Source organism: Nipponia nippon, unplaced genomic scaffold, assembly GCF_047370975.1.
Source record: "Nipponia nippon isolate SJK-2023a ecotype South Korea unplaced genomic scaffold, ASM4737097v1 scaffold_11, whole genome shotgun sequence".
In the NCBI taxonomy this organism is placed as follows: Eukaryota; Metazoa; Chordata; class Aves; order Pelecaniformes; family Threskiornithidae; genus Nipponia; species Nipponia nippon.
The window spans coordinates 14,492,166-14,512,895 of NW_028262302.1; the positions used below are offsets into that span (position 1 = coordinate 14,492,166).

The 20,730-nt window shown below is 45.8% G+C and overlaps 1 protein-coding gene and 1 long non-coding RNA gene across 6 annotated transcripts in view; one reads left to right on the forward strand and one right to left on the reverse strand.

Moving 5' to 3' along the window:
- Positions 1-20,730, reverse strand: part of ITPK1 (inositol-tetrakisphosphate 1-kinase) — a 174,164-nt gene that overhangs the window by 143,324 nt on the left and 10,110 nt on the right. The window contains exons 1-2 of one of the 4 annotated variants that reach the window (XM_087747558.1): positions 12,793-12,953; positions 12,226-12,426 (exon numbers count right to left, since the gene is read on the reverse strand). In XM_087747558.1, coding sequence (XP_087603684.1) covers positions 12,226-12,320 — 95 coding nt within the window. In that variant the 5' untranslated portion in view covers positions 12,321-12,426; positions 12,793-12,953. Of the gene's footprint in view, positions 1-12,225; positions 12,427-12,776; positions 12,954-20,730 lie in introns of those variants that run through there. The other 3 variants (XM_087747556.1, XM_087747557.1, XM_087747559.1) reach the window with 3 other exon arrangements.
- LOC148056836 (uncharacterized) lies at positions 13,107-19,012 on the forward strand. Of its 2 annotated transcripts, XR_015702307.1 has the most exons (4): positions 13,107-13,880; positions 15,159-15,386; positions 15,538-15,692; positions 16,097-19,012. It is a non-coding gene; the product is annotated as an uncharacterized LOC148056836 (long non-coding RNA). The 2 variants fall into 2 exon arrangements; XR_015702306.1 differs by having other exon boundaries at positions 15,538-19,012.

A 20,730-nucleotide genomic window follows, 5' to 3' on the forward strand; every position in this document is an offset into this window, starting at 1 on the left:
GCCAGATACAGGGTGCAGGTCAGCAACTACAAGTACTATTTTTTTTTTCCACCATCAGTCTTTCATCAAAATAGTAGACTTGTTAGTTTCTTTTTCCCTTTCTTCCCTCACGTACACTTACACACACTTTTACAGGAGTTTTCTTTCAGTGCTTGAAAACTACCAGATTGACAGCTCCAGTGAATTAAGCTCCCTCTTTGTCGGCAAAACAAGAGCAGCACCACAGGCAGCCTCAGAACAAGCTCCCTCTATCCTCCCTTCCCACCCTTCCAACTAGCAAGCATATCTGAATGCTGAGCTTCGCACACAGCTCTATCATACCAGGGGGCCTTGTAAAGAGTCTCTGATAATGTGGTTTACCCAGACTATCTCACAGGACACTAATGTTAAAGCTGCACATGATGAAAACATCATGAGTTGACATGTTATCGGCACTCACCTGTACCAGAGAGCACAGTAACTCTAAAACCATGAGGCTGGTTTGAGTGCATGTAAGTCTGTGCTTAAAGACTAACTGGCAAAGAAAATTTACTTTAGACAACAGTGTGAAAGAACGCTGAGTTGAAGCAACTCTTAAAGCCGTACTTGAAACTACAGAAAGGCAATGTTAACTGAAAACCAACAGAAAGACCAAAAAAATTCAATGCTGTCAGTATCAGACAAGACGGGTGCAGATTTTATTTGAAAATGAATTGTACATTTGGCATAAATGCTACAGAGATAGGGCTTCTGTTACTATTGCAGTACTAATATTGTACTTCACTTTTGGAGAGTGCTCCTCTGCTATGTTACCACTTAACCTGCTCAGGCAGCAAATGTGGATCCGGACACTCTCCTCTCTTCAATTACAAGGGGTTTTTAGGTTCCACAAAACCCTCTGCTGTTGGTTGTAAGTCACAGATTAGCACGCACTAGATGAAGTTAGAAGATGGCTCCTAAGCTGTACTCAGCTCTTAGCTCCTCCTCCTCCCTCTTTTGCAAGCTTTTTTTTTTTTAGCAGGAAAGTCTTTTTTCTTTGGAGAGAACTTCTGGACTTCTTATGACATCTTGACTGAAATAATTTTTTTTTAATTGGTAAAGAGCCAGAGTGTTTTAGTAAAATGAGCATGTATACACACACTTAAAAATAAGTAATGCCTGTTCCTTTAAAGGTTAAAAAAAAAAACCAAAAACAAAACAAAAAAACCCCCACAACACAGCAGAAACAACTTTATATTTGCTCATGTTTTACTCACAGCAAAACTAGAGAATAGCCAACATGCGCTGATAGCCTCCTTACGTTCCTGTGATATCAGGAATGCGAGTTCAAAAATGCATTAAAAGTTTATGTGGAGCAGATCCAGCTGTGGCTATTAAACACAGTACCACGGACACAAGTGCTGCCATCGGAGTCTGTAAACCAGTGACTGACGGAAGGCAAGAGGGTCTGCCAAGGGGAAGGTGAGCACATTTGCTCTGTGCCTCATGCTTTCTCTAAGCATCTGCTACAACCATCATTCAGGTACTGGCTGGCCAGGTTCAGGTCTATTTGGCTGGCCTCACGCTCTCCAGCTGGCCTGTCAACCAGAACACCTCCAAGCAGTTAGGGCTTCTGCTATGAAACAAAACACACTGATGAACTTGTGTGCGAGTAACCTCGCGATTACCCCGTGCTACCCTCTTGCCCTTCAAATGGCAGCAAGGAGAGCCCATACTGGCTGTACCGGTACCAGACTCCCGTGACAGCAGGCAGAGAGCACTGGATCCTCCTGAACTGAGTTTTTGTAATACAAAGGAACAGCATGTTCCTAAACAAAGGAGCATCTACACGCAGCTGTATGACATTCAGATAGAGCTGAAGAGAAACAGTTATCAGTATTTACATTCATCTCTCTGGTTTGTTTTTTAACTACAAGGAAATAACCAAGATTCTCATTGAAACACGCATGTTTAATAACATGCCCCATCGGGTTTAAGCGGTCACTTCTGGACTCACTAAAACATAGCATATTGCTGCAACAGGCAATGTTTTGTAGCCCACCTATACAAATGATGACACTTTCCATCCTTGCAGTGAAATCAGGCTGACAAGATAAGGAATAAGCCTAGTCACTACACCAGTTCTTGTAACCATGAAAGTCAGTTCAGAGTGGCAGGGAGAAAGGGCTGCAGCACTGTTGCTGCAGACGGGGCAGGTGTGGCATGTCGCAAGTGGACCTTCATGATATGATTTCCTTCCAGTGCCATTAATCACCCCAGACATCACTTGTTCTATCACCTATTAACCAGCTGCCCCAATACACAGATATCTTAATCAAGTTTAGACAGTGAGTCATTACTAAGCACTACAACATGCAGTGCCAAAGGCCTTGTTTCCAAAGAATCCTCTTAACTATCTCCTTCTGCTGTAAGAAAACACACTACACTACTACATGTGCTTATCCATAACTAATATTAGGGGGAAAGTTACAGGAAGTAGAAAAATCACCAGCACTTTAAAAAAGATGATTTCAGAAAAGGACAACCAAGTTGCTTTTGGCCAAAACATTCAACCCAAACAGGCCTCTTAAAGCCGGGTCCCACACTTGGGTCACAACAACCCCATGCAACACTACAGGCTTGGGGAAGAGTGGCTGGAGAGCTGCTCAGAGGAAAAGGACCTGGGGGTGCTGGTTGACAGCCAGCTGAACATGAGCCAGCAGTGTGCCCAGGGGGCCAAGATGGCCAGTAGCATCCTGGCTTGTATCAGGAATAGCGTGGTCAGCAGGACGAGGGAGGTGATAGTGCCCCTGCACTCAGCACTGGTGAGGCCGCACCTCGAGTACTGTGTTCAGTTTTGGGCCCCTCACTACAAGAAGGACATCGAGGTGCTGGAGCGTGTCCAGAGAAGGGCAGCAAAGCTGGTGAAGGGTCTAGAGCACAAGTCTGATGAGGAGCGGCAGAGGGAGCGGAGCTTGTTTAATTTGGAGAAGAGGAGGCTCAGGGGAGACCTCATTGCTCTCTACGACTACCTGAAAGGAGGCTGTAACGAGGTGGGTGCTGGGCTCTTCTCCCAGGTAGCAAGCAATAGGACAAGAGGAAATGGCCTCAAGTTGTGCCAGGGAGATTTAGATTAGATATTAGGAAAAATTTCTTCACAGAGAGAGCAGTTAGGCATTGGAACAGACTGCCCAGGGAAATGGTGCAATCACAGTCCCTGGAAACGTTCAAAAAATGCGTGGACGTGGTGCTTAGGGACATGGTTTAGAGGTGGACCTGCCAGTTAGGTTAATGGCTGGACTCGATGATCTCAGAGGTCTTTTCCAACCTTAATGATTCTATGAAAGCACCGATTTTTAGTCCATTAGCACTCTTCAAGGGGGGAAGACTCCTTCAACGTGCACACATGTTTGTGGTGTGGTCTGACGGGACAAAGATGGACCTTCAGAGCGAAAGCCAGGAGCATCCCAGCCTCACAGCTCAAGATTTAGTATTTTGGTTTTTTGCTACAGACACGTCTCATTCAAGTATTTTTCCTCCTTTGCCAGCAGCACCACGGAGAATTCAGTTTCACGAGGCAACGCCTCAGGACCCAGACCGAATGTGCAGAACCAGTGCGTTACAGAGGAAAGGACCAAGGATGGCTTGTGGACAAGGAGGAAGAAAAGCCTGTGAGGAGTGTGATGAAGAGCGAAAAATAAGCCTGAGTTTTTGAGGAGGAAGGACCGACTTAAAATTCTTCCAAGCAAGCAAGCATGACTCAGCAGTACATGACAAGACAAAACGAGACGCATTCTAAATCTTCACTAACTGGCATCCAAGGAGAGAAGATTAAGCGGCTCAACATGAACTGAACCTGCTTCCAAGTTCTGGGCCTGCCTCTGCCAATTACATTCCTAAGAGTGCCATTAGATCTAGAAACATTACTTTCTCCACTCTACAGATCAGACCCCTGGGAGCCCTCAGAGCGGCCTCAACGAGTGCACACCCTCCTGCCCGCACAGGTAGTAGCCTGGCTGTGGGAGAGAGCAGACTTCTGCTTTGATTCCCAATTCATAGGAACTATTTGACAGAATTTGTACACGTGGCAATCACACCCCGGCCAAAATAGCCCAAGCACTGCAGTTGGGAGGAAAGAGAACTACAGCTAAGGATGTTTGACTTGGAACTAAAGGACATACCCCCTCAAGGAAACTCAGTCATTTTGAAAGCCTTTCTTAAAGTACATGGTTGTCCTCCAAACAGGATTTCTCTCTGCACAGAGAGAGAATACTAACTAGTATTTGTGTGGTATTTGGACAGTATGGAAGTATCAGCAGTTTCCTCCTTGATCATATAGAAGGCATAACGCCTTCTGAGGGGAGTTAAATTCCATCAGTATGAAACAAAACATTGTTTTGAGGACTGAACACTGAACTCAAACATGAGAAAAAGAAGATAACCAGACAGAAGAGGGTTTGTTCCACAGCACTATCACACAGATGTGCCCAGCACAGGTGCTTATTTTATCTATTACCACACTTATTTTAGTGTGTTTCACATGCTCTGCTTCCTTGTTTCCTTGGAACACGTTCAAGAATGTCACCTCACCAAAAAGCGTCAACTGTTGAGATGAATAGCACATTATCTGGCCAATATAATGAGATACATTGTCAATCAGTGCTTCCCAGGTGCAGTACATTAAGGCAGAGCAAACACTTTCCGTCATCTCTGACACCCCTCTCAGGTTGAGCCTATATATTCGAAAAAGCTGCCTACTGTGTGCCTAGACATCCCAAGTCATGATTCCTGAAATTAGTAAAGGGACTTCGAATTACTTAATGTACACAAAGAACTGTTTGTCAGGCACCTTCTGCGCTATAACGGATTGGACCAAACCAGGGACAGTGGAGGGGTCAACATCTCTGCCTTGAAATGGGACCACAGGCCCATGTCATTCCCAGCATGTTTGTCCAAACCCATCTTAGAAGTCTCAAGCAAGGAATTCCACTGCCTACCTAGACAATCACAGTATCCTTTCCACTTACCTATCATCCCTCCTTCTTGGCACAATTGAAGTCCACTACTTTGTGTTCTACCTGCAATGGAACTGGGGAATACTTTTTTTGGGGGGGTGAGGGGTGTGGTTTGTTTGGTTTTTTTTTCCCTGCAACAGCTTTTTACAGTGTTCGAAGATCCACATCGAGCCTCCTCTTCTTTATGTTGAATAACACAGTACAATACACTGTGTATTTTCAAGACCTCCGATCCTTCTCACTGCTCCCTTTTGGGCACTTTCCAGCTGATCTGCCTTTTCCTTCAAATGCCGTGCCCCAAACTAAAGGCAGTAGGTGAGGCTACTGCAGCAGCAGCCTTATCAGTGCTGTGCAGAATGGAGGCATTACTTCATCCGCCTTGAAGGCTGTGTTCCAACTTATGTACCCCAAGATGACATTTGCTTTTTTTTTTTTTTTGGCAACACTGTCAATTTGTATTCAGCCTGCGATCTGCAAAAGAATGCAGAACTTTCTCTGAAGAGCTGCCACCTGACCAAGCTTATTACTGTTCCTCGCTGCATATCAGTTCAAACAGGTTGTGGTAAAGGGATGTACCGTAAGGAGGACACAAACTTCCTGAACCTAAGGTAAATGATTGCTAGATCACAAAACAGAGTCGCTATGAAAGGGTGATTGTTACAGTCACTTCTGTTGCCAAGCGGCTGCGCTCCGTGTTCCCATGAAATGGTTCTGCAAGCATAAGGCAGTAAGGTTTTTGTGAGAAGGATGCCTATCAGTAAGTGCTCTCAGAGATTAAGAAAATGCACACATATACAGTTCTTTTGGGATGTCAAGTCTTCTCTACAGACTCCTGGAAGAAGGAGCAGGAACTCAGAAATACAGTGAACTTTTCCTCCAAGAAATACACGGTTTTTTGCTACTACCTTCAACACCTTTTCATGGCTTAGTATAATTTCTACCATTAGGCTAGTTGTAAGTTTTTGTTAGAGCTGATGTCAAAGAAACTTACCCACCCATCTGGCCGCCGGTTACTTCTCATGATATAGTGTTTCAGACTAACACAAGCAACAATGGGAGCTATTGATCAAGACACATACGTTTTATTTTTATGGCTTTTAAGGCTGTAAAAGCTAACTGGCACAAGCCAGGCATTTAACAAAAGTAGTATTTAGGTTTTTTCATGGGGAATTGGGGTTAAAGAAAATCCCCTGAGTTCTTCCTGGAAAAAACATGCAATATACTTCATGGCCTGCTATATAAAGAAACAGATTAATTTAATACCCTCAAACCAGCATTATTCTTAAATCTATCTTAAAACTCATATTTAGGTTCTTGTACACAGGCCATAGCACATGAGAGACCACAAATAAAGTTTAGGAGAGCAAAAGAGAGCCATACAGATCTACAGCACTGACAAGAGTGTTTACCATTTTATGGTAGATTTACTAAACAGAGTAGCTTCTCATATGTGCTAAAAGACTTAACTATCCGTCACAGAAATGAAATGGGCAGAAGTTGAAGAATCAATTTAGATTAAAAGAAAAGGAAAAAAAAAAAAAAAGGCAAGATCAAGTCACACAGAAATTTAAATTAGGCATACTAATATTTTAGTAGGGAAAAATCATTGTTTGCTATGTTCAGCAGATTCATCTGGTACCAGCATCAAAACAGCTTCATCATAACTCAATAAAAACCAACCAAACAAAACACCAAACCAACCCACCACAGTGACCTGTCATACCCAAACAGTCTTCAGTACAGGTGACGTGTGCTCTAACAGGAGCTACATACCCAACGAAAAGTACATCCCCTTGCATAAAACCAAAACCAAGACCTGCTGAACTGATACAGATGGTAGTTGAAGAACATGGTCTCGTTTCAGCACAGCCTTCAGCAGTGGGTAGCACCTGGGAATCCAAACCAGATCAAGAAGCCTTAGCTTCCTCTGTGTCAATGAACGCGATCAGTTTGTCATGGATGATCTCCCAAGGAGGGAAGAAGACAATTTGGCTTGCTCACTAAAACTCAAGACAACTGGGCTTTACTAGAAGACATTCTTGATTACTTCACTTCCATTTTCTTCTGTGGGCAAAATTTGATTTTCTCAGAATGTCTATAATTTCCCGAGAACTTTTTCCTCCCAGATGCTCACCGTGCTTTTATGGAAAGAAAAAAAAAAAAAAAAAAGCACAATAAAATCTGACCGTAAATAATCTGGACATTAAGATGTACAAGCACAGTTCTTCTGTCTGTCGGATTGCAGGATTTATCATGACACAGATTACATCTTCAAGCAACTCTTCAACTCCTTTGCTATTCATTTTCTACATGTTATGAAGAAGAAATTCTGACTCATTATGTATATAGCTACACAGAAAAGCTACTACATTACCATGCAAACTTAGGAGTTGCACATGTGAATGCTTTTGCCCAAAATAACAAAGTAGCAGCTTATCATTCAGAATGCGGTGACTTTAAATTATCTCCTTTTGCATGAAGCGTATTTTACTTCACCTCGTATCACTGTAACTTATACATGTTGCCATAACCTTACTGCCTCACATCTCCGTGGCTCCCAGAAGAGACTATATTAATGGATGACATGCAGAACAGCTACCAAGGAAATGGAGGCTTTTATAGAGTGAACAGCCATTTGTAAATGGCTGCACCTCACTAATCTGAACTGGTGCCAAACACACATTTTCAACTCATTTTCTGAACAGATATATGCATTCTTCTATACTACCACCACCACTCCTCATATGGCGTGAACAGAAGTCTTTTTATTCATAGCGTCCAGAGAGACCTGGCAGTATATCTATGCATATTTTACAAAAGGCTAATATGGGTATCCAAGAGTCTTTACCACCTTCTGGAACTCACAGCACAGCTCTGTCATCGCGGTAATGGAATGGTGCATCTCCATTTCCCTAACCTTGTATTACTGCTTGTGCACCTGCACAGTGACAACCATTCCAAGGTCAATGTGATGAGCGGTGAACTGATTGGATTGAGAGTCTTTGCCAACTGCATAACCACTAAACTCAGCTTGAGACAGAGGACAAGACCAAACAGCTAGAGGAAAGAGGAACTGTTCCTTTCAGCAGTGGCAGGGACATATGACAATGTCAGAACTACACACTTATATCACAGGCTCCTAAATTCTCAGTTAGGAGTCCCTAGAAACCTTGTCTTACTTTCTAGCAGGCTATAGGTACTCTATATTTTGCCAATAGCCAGCTACTTAAAGCTCTGAGACTGTGCCGTCACCTTGGTGGAGCTGAACATAAAGGCTCACAGGGAAGTCTACTTGAGATGCACAAACCAGCCATTTGCACACTGCAGTCCCATAAGGGGCCCTAGTGAGGGAACTGCAGCCGCAGCATAATGCGGATAATACAGAGTTCAACACAAAGCATGGTGACCTAGCAGCTTCACTCAAAAGCACAGGACAACTTGGCAGTGGTAGCTTCTTAAATTGCCTCCTGACTAATAAATTCACTGAGGAGATAACAAGGCCGTATCAAATGCCGTGTTCCACACAGAAGAGCTCAATCCCACATCACAACTCAAATAGGAATGCCCTCTTATCAGCAAGGCTGAGACAGAGACTCTCTTCTCCCCACTGAAACTGTACCGACGCACAGAAAGGAACATAAAAGTTTTACTCCACCAACAGCTTACATACAAAGGAGTTGCTGGGTGGAACTGAAAACCGCTGTGGGAAGCAGAGACCAGAGTTGAGGATGCATCTCATCCCAAAGGAATGCTCCTGCCATGGTGCTTCAGACCTAGCACAGAGGATGGCTATCCTGGCACTGGGGAGGGAGCTCACATTCCTCTCTATACACAGTGGCAGGTTCAGCCAGAGGATCAGAGCGAGCCTGGCCCATATTCAGGTTCAGTCTCCCTTGGGAGACGCCGGCTTGAAACCAGGCTTCCCACTTGCCAAGCAAGTGCTCTGTTCTCCAGGTTGACAGCTCTCAAGGTGCTATGCAGGGACCACTGATCCTCTGCAACAGGCTTGTGAAACCACACTGCCTTTTTGCTCACCACGCCAGTCAGAAGCCTGAAAGAGATGTAGAAGCATTAAGGGCTGCAGTGGACTGTAACCCAACAATTTGGGAACCGCTGGTCTGGGCTATAAATGTGGAGGTAGGTATCACCACAGGCACTGCTTTCACCTCCTTGGGCTACACCTGGAAGGCACAGACAAGGCTGTTATGCTCTATGAAGAATACAGCTCAGGTAGGACGGACCTGGTGTGCCGCAGTGAGGACCAAAAGTGCAGGTGAGCTCAAAGACCTTTGATACAAGGAAGATTACCTTGTGGATACAAAGCTTAGGTAAAAGCCCCAAGACACTCTGTTCAGGCAGGACAGCTGCTGCGCCAGTCACACATGTTAGCAGAACTTTACGTAACCAAGTGAAAATTTTAAGAAGGCAGGTGCCAGTGCTCCAGTAACAAACCTGGAAGAATTCAGATGCCAAAATTTAACAGGGAAACCTACAGAAACCCAGCAGCCTAATTTGCTCTTTAAAGATGGATACAAATGGGAGGAAAGAATTTAAGGTTCCTGCCCAGTCCTTGCGGAGCAGAAACCTGAAGGCAGGCCTGCCTGTGCCCCAAAGCAGCACCTTAATTGCTGGTCCACTCACACTCCCTTGTCTCATTTCAGCTAGGACAATGTAACAACATTTCAGCTTAGGAGTGCTGATGGAGACAAAACCTGGAACCAACTCTTAAGAAAGTGGTTCAGCACTTAGACTATCTCCCAGGGGATGGTTCAAACAGATTTTGAAATGTCTGTCTGTGATCCCTTTAGGACACCAGTGTTTTGCAGCAGAAGTGGCTGCACTGGCAGACTGCAAAGAAATTAAGATTTTTCTCATCCTAACAATACTCCTGATTTAAACCCAGCATACTTCAGGAGTTCATCAGCAGGCTTCTCTTACTTTCCTGGATTATATAGCGGCTTCATTGCAAACCCGTACAAACAAAACTGAACTTTGTAGTCATCCAGAAAGTTATCCCTAGGCACTAGGCAAATAAATTCCAAGTAACAGTCACCGTAAAGTACACAGAGTAGACAGACAGACACATCGTCCACTTCTAATGCCTGAATCACTGTACAGGAATGAGTACGCTTGCCTTATTTCCCACCATACACAATATTTCTGGTAAGATGTACGTTGAGCCTAGCACCACTTGTTCTACAGAAACAAAAGCTAACAAACACACAAGTAATCAAGCAGATATTATGCAAAAAATACTTGAAATCTTTCCCTGAATGAATGCAGCCTCCCACTGGCATCAATGGAAGTTACCGGGAAGCAAAACAGCATCCAGGATACCAGTGCAACTTGCTCCAGTGACTGTACTGATCTTTAAACCAAACACTTAACCCTGCTTCTAGAGAAAGGCCAATATTAAATGATTTTAAAAATACCAAAGCATGACTGAAAAGATATATCTATCCAATGTCTGTAAATGCTATTCAAAGTGAGCTTAGCCTGTACAGAATGAGATAGCCTAATTTTCATCAAGAAATTAGTAAAGTGTAGCAAGAGACACACCTTGGGGTCAATTTTCGCAGCACTGCGAGGACCTAAAACTATTAATAAATTTGTACAGTGCACAAAGAAATTGTAGATCCATGTTATGTAACACAAGTGTAAGGAATTTCTGAAGTAGAGAAAAATGAAGCAAAGAACGAACCTAGTCAAAAAGAGAAACAAGGACAGCGGAGGGCAGAAAGTCAGTTTGGGAGATTCCTAAACATAAGAATGTACAGCACATAATACCAAGAATGAAGGAGAAATTACTACAAAAAGCTTTTTATGTATTTTCTGACATTTCCCCTTAGTTTCTGAGCACAAAAACTAGCCTATACCAAACCTCAAGGTCCTAGAAATGGCATTTTTCTTATGCTTATTAGAGGTTAAAGTGTATTGTTGAGCATCACAAAAACTAACCGAAAATCTCTTAGGTAAGGTCAAAGCTTAACATTATTCATCCAGAAGTATGTTCTTTGGAGAATCACATGAAATTTAAAATGACATTAAACCAGAACCTGTGGCCTTTTCTATACTTTAAAAAGCTCTGGTAAAAGTTTTGCTAAAGTTTGACAGAGACGATACAGAATGCCAAGAACACAAGCTGATGTAAAAGCTTCTGCCACTTTCTCGAAATAGTTTTCTCTTTCTTCTGCCTCCTTCATCTTTACAGAAAGGAGCAAGTGCTGCCAACAGAAATTTCAGAGATTGGTGTTTTTAGCATAACATGCTTTAATAAAGTGTATTTGAAGTCTCGTAAAATACATTCTGCAAAGTCTGAACAGACTTCACAGAAACCAGAACGTGGGTTACTTAGAATATTTTCAATTATCAAAATTGATTTAATATACTTGTTATAAACTTACTATTAGAAAGAAATAAATAAGAAAAAGCAGTTATTCAATATCAGAACCTGTAATGCATGTGTCACAAGACCTTGGACCCACACAAGAGTTTATATTCCCAATTAAATAATAAAATTGTGTAATACACTGCATATATTATCCTCTAAGCTATTCAGATAAAGTCTAATTACAGCTTAGCAAACTAACCTTTACCTCTGGGACTGCAGGAAATAGATGCAGTTATACCACCTTCAGACATCTCATTCACATCTCAGGTGAATACAAGCTCACTCAGAGGTTCATATACCCTAATTTCATGTGTTTTCGCACGACACGAAGGAAAGTTATTGCCAGTCATTTGACTCTTCCTAATAATAACTCAGCTTCAGCTCCAAATCTTAGCAAGGTCCGCAGAGATCCGAAACGAGATTATTTCACGGGGAATACTATAGACCTCTTGGGAAGCGGCGGACAGAAATTCACCGGGGCAGCACACCCGGGCTGTGCCGGGCCCTCACACACACACACGCTGCGCACCGCCCCGCACCCAGTTTCCCGGGAGCGTGCGGCAGCCGCCCAGGTGAGCGGGAGGCAGGAGACCCCAGCCGCGGCCCGCGGGCAGGGAGCGGGGCGCCCAGGGGGCACCGGCCAGCCCTGCCTGCCCCCGCTCCTGGCGAGGGGGGCCGGCTGAGGGGAATCACGCACCGGGCACAAAACGCCCGAGGGCCGGCGCAGGCCACGGCCGAGCCCGGAGCGGCCCGGCCCCGGCCCCAGCCCCGGGCCGCCGCACCCCTCGGCCGCCGCCCGCCCCAACCGCCTCGGCGGCCGCCCCGGCGCTCCCCGCGGCGCGGCGAGGGCCGCCTCCTTACCGGCACAGCTCGGCGAAGGCCTGGAAATTCAGCTTCCTGATCTTCTTCTCGCTCAGCCAGTAGCCCACCCGCTTCCCCTTCAGGAAGGTCTGCATGGTGCCGGCCCGGAGAGGCGGCGGCCGCCCCGCCAGGAGGGGGATCAGCCCGGGGCGGCGGGGGCAGCCCAGCTACCGTTCGCGCTCGGCGCCTGCGAAGCGACGGCTTTAAGAACAGAAGAGAAAGGAAAATCAGTCGGCTCCCCGCGGAGGACGCCGGCGCTGCCTCCCACCCGCCCGCTCTGCGCCGCTGAACCGAGCCCGGCGCAGCCTCCGCCGCCGGCGGCGAGCGGCGTGCAGCCCCCGGCAGGCCTTGCCCCGCACCGGCGGGCAGCTCACCCAGGCGGGCAGCGAAGGTGCCCCCGCCGGCGGGGAAGCCGCTACCCCCGCCAGCCCGCCCGCCCGCTGCCAGTCCCGGAGCGGCCAGCCCGGCAGGCATGCCGCTGCTGCCCGCCGAGCGGCACCCGCCGCAGCGCCCCGCCGCCCCTCTCCCGGGCCGCCTCCGCCCGCACGGACCCCGCCGCCGGCTCGCCTCCGTGCCCGCCCGCTGCTGCTGCTGCGCGGCCGCGGTGCTTCTGCAGCCGCTCAGCTCCCCATTTGCCCGCTATTCGCAGCCGCCTCCACTTCCTCCTCCTCCTCCTCCTCCGGCTCGTCCCCGCCTCTCCCCGCTCCCAGACCACAGCACGGGGGCGGGCGAGTGGGTGGGCGAGCGACGGCAGGACACACCCGCCGCGCCGCGGCCCCGCTCGCACCGAGGGGCCTCGCCCGCCCCGCCCCGCCCCGCCCCGCCCCGCCGCAGCGCCGCCAGCAGGGGGCGGCTGGGGCCCCTCCGCCCCGTTAAAGGGACCGAGACCGTGACCGTGCCCCCGCCCCGCGGGCGGAGCGCCGGCCCACCGCGGCCCCTGCTCCGCCGCGGGCACCGCGCCTCGGCCGGGGCCGCTCTTCCCTGCGGCTCTGCTCGCCGCAGCCTGCCGCTGGCACGGCGGGGAGTATCCTCCGGAGCCGCTACCGGGCGGAGGGCCCGGGGCCTGCCCGCCGAGGGGAGCCGTGCCGTGCCTCCGTGAGGGCGGGCCCGCGCCGCCCCGCCGCCTTGCCCAGAAAGCGGCTGCTTAGAGAAGGGGGGACAATAGCGGGCTCGGCTGCCTGCACTGAAGTTCAGGGAAACACCGCGCCCGGGTTTATATTTAAACGGTTGCGGGCGGCAGCGGCTGGCACCTCCCGGGCTCCCCCCTCGGCGCCGCGAGGGGAACCCCAGGGCACGGGCACGGTCGTGCCTCGGCTCCCACGGGCAAGTCCCTCCCGACCGGGCTCCCTGCGCCGCGCCGGCCCCGGCCCGGGCCCCGGTGCCTGTGCCCCGGTGCCTGGCCCGCCTCGCCGTGCTGCCGGGCCCGGGCGGGTGCCGCAGCAGACCCCGCCGTGCTCGCCGGGGCATCGCGGCCGGAGGCGTCCGGTGCGCTCCGGGAGTGGGGCCCCTCGGTCAGCCGTGTAATTTTGGTTTCCCATTAGAGCTACTGAAAATAGTTATTCAGTATAAAGGTGTACATCTTTCACAGAAAAAAGATGCCAGTAAATACGAGTTTTTCACCGCGAAAACAAGTATCTTCCTTCTTCCAGCATCTGGCAAGTATCTATAAAGATTTAGCAGAAGTTTCAGTAACAGCTATTTCTTGTTTAACATTTTTTTTGCAGGAGGCAGGAGAAGGCGGGCAATCGCCAGCATGAGCTGGCATTCTGATTTTTGGGTTGTGCACTCCTAAATACACAGGCAGCTGTTCTGTGCTTCATTTCAGAAGAAGAATATTTCAGTCTGAATTACTGTGGTATCTCACAGCCCAAGTATAACTTTCCCATCTTTGTTTCTCCTCTGCATCTGAAATGAGTATCATCCAGCCTGAATGCTTTTCTCTGTCTCTTTGCAAATGGAAAGCATCGCTTTTATAATAATTATGTCTTTCACAAAGTGGCTGGCAGTACCTGCAATCCTGAACTGAGATGCAGATGATGCTCCTACGACGGTGCTTTCTGTGAACTGGGCTTGGAGCACTGTACAGTTGCAACTGCTCAGCGAGTTCTGCTGACTCACGGTGCTACAACAAATGCGGTTTAATAACTTCAGTGGAGTACTGGGAAAGTGGTAGAAGCACCCATTGAAAGGAAAGAAGGGGGAAAGCCAGGAAAGCCTTAAGAAATACAAAAGGGGTCATTGATCTAGGGAGTAGGTAGAGACCATTTTACATTCCTGTCGTTATTTACATGAACAGTGAAGCCATCCTAAACCAAGAGTACATTAGAAAGTAGGCAGGGAGTGGAATCACCTGCAAACAGCAGGCTTGAAAATCTATGGAATAGTACTTTTTCTCCATTTGTGGTGGCTTTGAGGAATAAATATGTTTATTTTTCTCCTTCATCTTAAATTGTTTGCCATTGATATAACCTTTATTTTTCAGAGCACTTTTTATCTTAATCATATTCACATGGTTTTGTGCAGTTCATTAATTAATGTAATTAGAATTAGTAAATGTACTTTGATAGCATGATTCCTGCTGCAGAATGTTTCACTGATATTTAAACACTTCAGGGAAGCGTAGCAACTTAAGGAAAATTTGTAACTCAAAAAGGTCCAAATACAAGACTTTATCAAACATTATCAAAATTAAGTACTAATCCTGAAACAAATGGATTTGGGTTTGCTGTTTTGAAGTGTTTCATTTCACAAATATCAGTGCGTTATTTCGGCTATCATTTCACTGGACTTATTTTAGACTTTATTAAAATTTACATCTGTATATGAAGCTCAAAATTCATATTTGTATCAGAATGGAATATGAATGTATTGAAACATGATGTTATTGAAGCCATCTTCCTAAATGATTTCTTTCTGAATGTTTTTTCTTTAAGGAATGTCACTGTTTCAGACCAATCTAAAACACAGTCTGCAGAAACAGAAAGATTTATGAACTTCTTTCCAGATACTGGAGAGCAGGTTTTCAGAGGTGTTGAGCATTCTTGGCTGCTGTGGAAATGAAGCACAGGAGCTACAAAGGAAGAATTTGCTTTGCTCCAATATAGACAAACCTGAATGACATGTATCAGAGACCAGATTCGGTCTTAGGAAGGAAAAAGCTGGTAAATACCTTTATTTTAAACTGCCTTTTTTTGAATCTTAACCCTTGAATAATTTCAGATGTAGGAAATATATCTCATCTCGTGCACCACTGTACTGCATTTTGCTGCACAATGTTGCTAAATAAATTACAATCCTCTGTTTACATTGCAGAGCCAGCTCAGGCAATGCCAAACCTGTGACCACACGGAGCCCCAGGGTAATGTTTACCTGATTCCTGATCTGGAGCAAGTTGACTATTCCTGTGACTTTCTGCGGCCCAATGCTGTAAGCTGCAACTCATGAGCTGCTTCATGCTAATTAAAAGGGTGAGGGTTGATTAAGATCTTGAGCCCTCTGGCAATCAGAACTATCTGCCTCTTCATCTTAGCTTCAGCTACAGGTCAAAGCAGGTTTCCCTTGTTCAGCTGGAACCTCTCACGCCTTGCCTTCTAACCCTTTCAACAAATACAGGGGCTCAGATGAGGCTGGACGCTTGCAATGTGGCACAAGCTAGTGAAATTCCATGGGAGTTCATTTTGGAATAAGATGAGGCATTTCCATTCACTTCATTAGTTATCGAAGTATATTTTCTCAATGTATGATAAAGAGCAATTTTATCAGCACCTGGCAAAAGTCATGATAGGATCTTTTGCAAGGAGTGGAAAGAAGGTAAAGTGATTTTCACTGCTTGTAGTTTAAGCTTTTTAGATTTTATTTTTTATTATTACAGGACAGATGTTACTCTGCTGCAGATGGGCAGGAGGAAGGGCTGAGCCTTACATATCAGGACAGGCTTCCCCTTTTTCCAGTTGGTCAAACCATCAAGTCAGATCACATGCTAACACACCACTGCTGGAATGAGGCTGTAGGAGGGAGGGAGCACAAAAAACCCCTGCATGATCTGCACTGCAGCTTCTTCTTGGCTTTGAGAGGCTCAAAGAAGAGTCCTGGTGCTGCACAGTATCTGGGACCGGTCATTACTGGTGAGGCTGCTAGAGAGAAATGCATGAGAAGCATAACGGGCAATGATTTCCTCAGGTCTCTGCTACATCTACAACCGATTCATTACTGCAAGATTCGTAAAAAGGCCAGATATGACTTCTTTTCACAGTAGTTCCCTGGAGGATGTGTGTGAGTAAAGCCAAGCTTCTCCAGTTTATGGTTGTTTTTTGCCTAACTTCTGGCAAAACACATTATAATCTCAGCTATTGTCCGGAAACTTTTCCGAAGGTACTCTGGAACAGCAGCTTTCAAACGATAAACCAGTGGAAGTTAGTATTCGGGGATGAAAGCTCATTTCTGACTTCTGTGTTCAAAATCACGAAGACTAATTCTAGGCAAGGGACACACTTCAACCAGCAGCTGTAGGGTTCCTGTAGCGGCTCACGGTAGGGAGGCCCCTCTAGTGGCTGATTCAGCCCAACTCCGTTTCTCTGAATGACCCGTTGCCCATAGAGACTGCACAGGAGGACTGGCCTCACTAGCTGGAAATCAAACTGTCATTTTACAGTCAACTGCTGTTTAGAGAACCAGTCCCTCCAAAAACTGCCACTTGCTCTCACCTTCTGCCATGCCCTCCTTTACAACAGCCCAAGTGCTCATGTGGCTGTGCGTGAATGGGATCGGGGAGCTAGGAACTGAGCTGGACTAAAACAAACTCAGAAAGTTAACAACAGTATTTTAGTCTTAAGCCAAACCAATTCCCCAGTCCGGATCACCATCCTTCTTCCTACCTGTTTATAGTGGCACAAGGCAGAAGGCAGTGAAGAGGCTGGAAGGAGGCCAGGTAGAGAAAGCACCAAGCTGCCCCTTTTGGTAGCAATCCCATTTTACAGCAGCAGCAGAGGAGAGTGAAAGCATGGTGTTCACCCATGTGAGTACTCCCTTACTTGCCTAACAACCTATGCAGTTTATACTGTACTATTTTGATTTTATAAAGAAAAGCAGGATTAGTGAGGACTGGCTGAGACTCATCAGTATTTCTGAGATCTTGTAGAGAGCAGAAGAAGGAATTCAGCCAGAAGCGCTCAAAAACCTTCCAAAAGAGGGTAACAATGATGCCTGGCAGATGATCAGATCTGTGTGGGCCAATGCAGTGCCATTCAGGGATTCCTGAGCTAACTCTCACCCGCCCCAGTGGAGCACTGCTTAGATTGCTACCTGTTACACTGGTAGCAGAGCAAGCTGTTATGTTCCAGTCATAAAAACACGATAACTATGGCGTTTTTTTGAAACTGCAAGGAAACCACCATTATGAGAAGGTATGTCTTACTTTATGTACAGCTCAAAAGTTTGGCTATCCTGAGCTCTGATGAATGTACACACTGCAGGAAAGTAAGAAACAGTCTGGCTGCCAAGTTCGCTCGCTTGGCTTGCAGCACTTTGGGTGCAGACTCTGTATGAGCTCATAAGCCAAGGAAAGCATATCATCAGTGAACAAAGAATTTAAAACCACAAAAAACATGTAGCCAAGATGCAAAAGACGGAGAAGTTCTGTGCCAGTATAATTATCCCAGTAGGAGCAGATTTTTTAAACCGAATTACGTTTGTTAGTCAAATCCCAAGTGTGGATACAGATGGCACTGCTACACATTGCTGTAGCTCTCTTGCCTTCTATTATGGGAATAAGCTACACGGAAATAATGTTCATGCAAACTCTTTCATTACAGACACATGGAGAGATTTACTTACCTGATTGCTTCAGCATAGTTAAAATGATTCAAACTATGTCTGCAAGTAAGTCCTGAAAGACTATTCTCTGAAGAATTTGGGTGACCTGACAGTGCATTAGGTTTGGACTGAGACCTGGATAAGGATTAGGCTGGACTGAGGTTTGCTCTACCTACAGTTTCATGCTAACAGAGTTACTCAGGTTATAGGTTGGTGGTTTGTTTTTTTTTAATCGGGTAGTTTTAAGAACGTATGACAATTCTGGGAGCATGCTTCCAGCAAAATGAGCCATCTTTTCACCAAAAAACCAATCGTATATATTTTGTATTGCTAGAATTTATTCTTTTTTAAAACAATATAACTAGTTTTAAAATGATTAATGTAAATGAGACTGACATGGATGTATAACTCTTATGTATAAAGTGACCTGGACATAGAATCATAGAATCATTTAGGTTGGAAAAGACCTTGAAGATCATCAAGTCCAACTGTTAACCTAGCACTGCCAAGCCCACCACTAAACCATATCCCTAAGCACCACATCTACCCGTCTTTTAAATACCTCCAGGGATGGGGACTCGGCCACTTCCCTGGGCAGCCTGTTCCAGTGCCTGACTACACCTTTGGTGAAGAAGTTTTTCCTAGTATCTAACCTAAACCTCCCCTGGCACAACTTGAGGCCGTTTCCTCTTGTCCTATCACTTGTCATTAGGGAGAAGAGACCAACCCCCACCTCGCTACAGCATCCTTTCAGGTAGTTGTAGAGAGCGATAAGGTCTCCCCTCAGCCTCCTCTTCTCCAGACTAAACAACCCCATATATGAGTGATACTACTATTATCCCATATTTTGCTGGCTTACATCTGTCTTTGCCTCTTGTGTTAAGAGCACATTGTTCCAGATGACCTAAAGCACACGTCCTCATTCCCGTGGTCGTCCATTTCCAGGAGTTGTTTGTGGCTACAGTTGAACCTTTTAAACTGCTAAAACTAAGAAAACAGGAAAGATAAAAGTTTGATGTAGCCTGCAATGTCACACCATCACTTGCACTTTCTTCTCTGTTTATGCCTCCAAAGATTGAGGACCCTTTTCCTGTTTTGTTTAAATGCTTCCTTAGAGTTCACTAGAAGTTCATAGGTCACAAGTCTCAGAAAGCCATTGTGCTTTCTGATTCTGCACGGTCACATCAGGAGACACTGGCTTTTTTGCTGTCTGGGAAGGACAGCAATTTTCATCTTTTCAGAAGCTACCACAATGTGTAAACTTAAAAGTGCAAAAAGAATAGATAGAGAAAAGCATTTCCAGAGCCGATGCCAGCACTATTCCAAAGCCAACTAACTGTACCATATTAATGTAAAAAAACAAAACCAATTCATCTGATAGCATCTCCAGCATATGAGCATGTTGTAGGACAGACCTCATTTTCGCTTGCGATGCCCTCACAGAGCAAACTCATGCTTCAACAGCAAGGTTTAGAAATGTTTTTTGAAACAACCCCAATCCTAACCAAAAGGAGTTTCCCCTGGACAGCCAAGAGTTCTTTAGGACATGCCACAGCTATCCTGAAGTTAACTAAAGACGCAACCAGGAGATAATCCAGAGACACAGCTGGGAAAGCCCTACTATGAGTTAGGTGCTGTTCCTTTTGTGCTTGCAAACCTTTCATACTTGGGAATCAGTGGTGCACTGACTTGACTCCTACTTACTACTGTATTGGAAGCAGGAATAGCGCCTTTCTTGCTCCACCAGTCATCCCCATCCTTCGCTTTTTGCCACTCAGAGTGCATTTCAAAATGTTATCCAATCTCAACACTCAATGACCAAAAGAGACTTTTGTTCTTCTTGCTAAAATACCTATCTCATATCCAAAGATTAAACTATGCACATACATCTCCTCCACATTACCAACGTCCTCTGTCCTGTAACATCCCATTTCTACCTCCTACTACATGCAGCCCTTCTGAAGGAAGAGGAAGGTCATGTAGAGAAGAACTGGAAATTCAGGAGACAAGCAAGTTACAGAAAACAGGAGATAATCAGCTATAGCATAAAAAGGGGGGGAAAAAGCTGGAATAATCAACTGAGCCCACAATTTGGTTATAGCTCTAAGCTTTTGCTAGATGTTCAGGCTTGCTAAGTGAGATATATAGCTCATTTAAGATCACAAACTTTCAGACATTTTAAATGCCTACATCCGGTAAGTCACTTGCAGTTGTATGAATGATAAATTCCGTTAATACTTGTTTGTTGTACCACCGTGGTATTAAACTTACTATCTCACATACTCAGTGCCTGTCAGTCTGTAAATAAAACCTAGGCAACGAGAACATCAGAAAGTGGGACACGTTACAATGCCATAGCGTCATTATGGAGCTGCCTGGACAGGTAGTGCTTCCCAATCATTTTTGTGACAGCTCAATGGACGCTTCTCCAGACAGGATCCCTGCAAATATTCCTAGTGGTTCTGAGCATCTCTGCACAGGCCACTTCTATGCCTCATGTTAATACACCTCACATACAAGACCAGCCTGTAGAGTTGAACATACAATTCCTATGCTGCCCTTTGGGATTTTCCCTTCTCTCAGTGCTTCCTGAGGAAACAAAAAAAAAAGGGAAAAAAAGGACTGTTAGTGGCTGAACTGATGAAGCCTGTTTGCCTTGTGCCTCGATTTTCTGGTGTGACCTCTGAAGAAAGC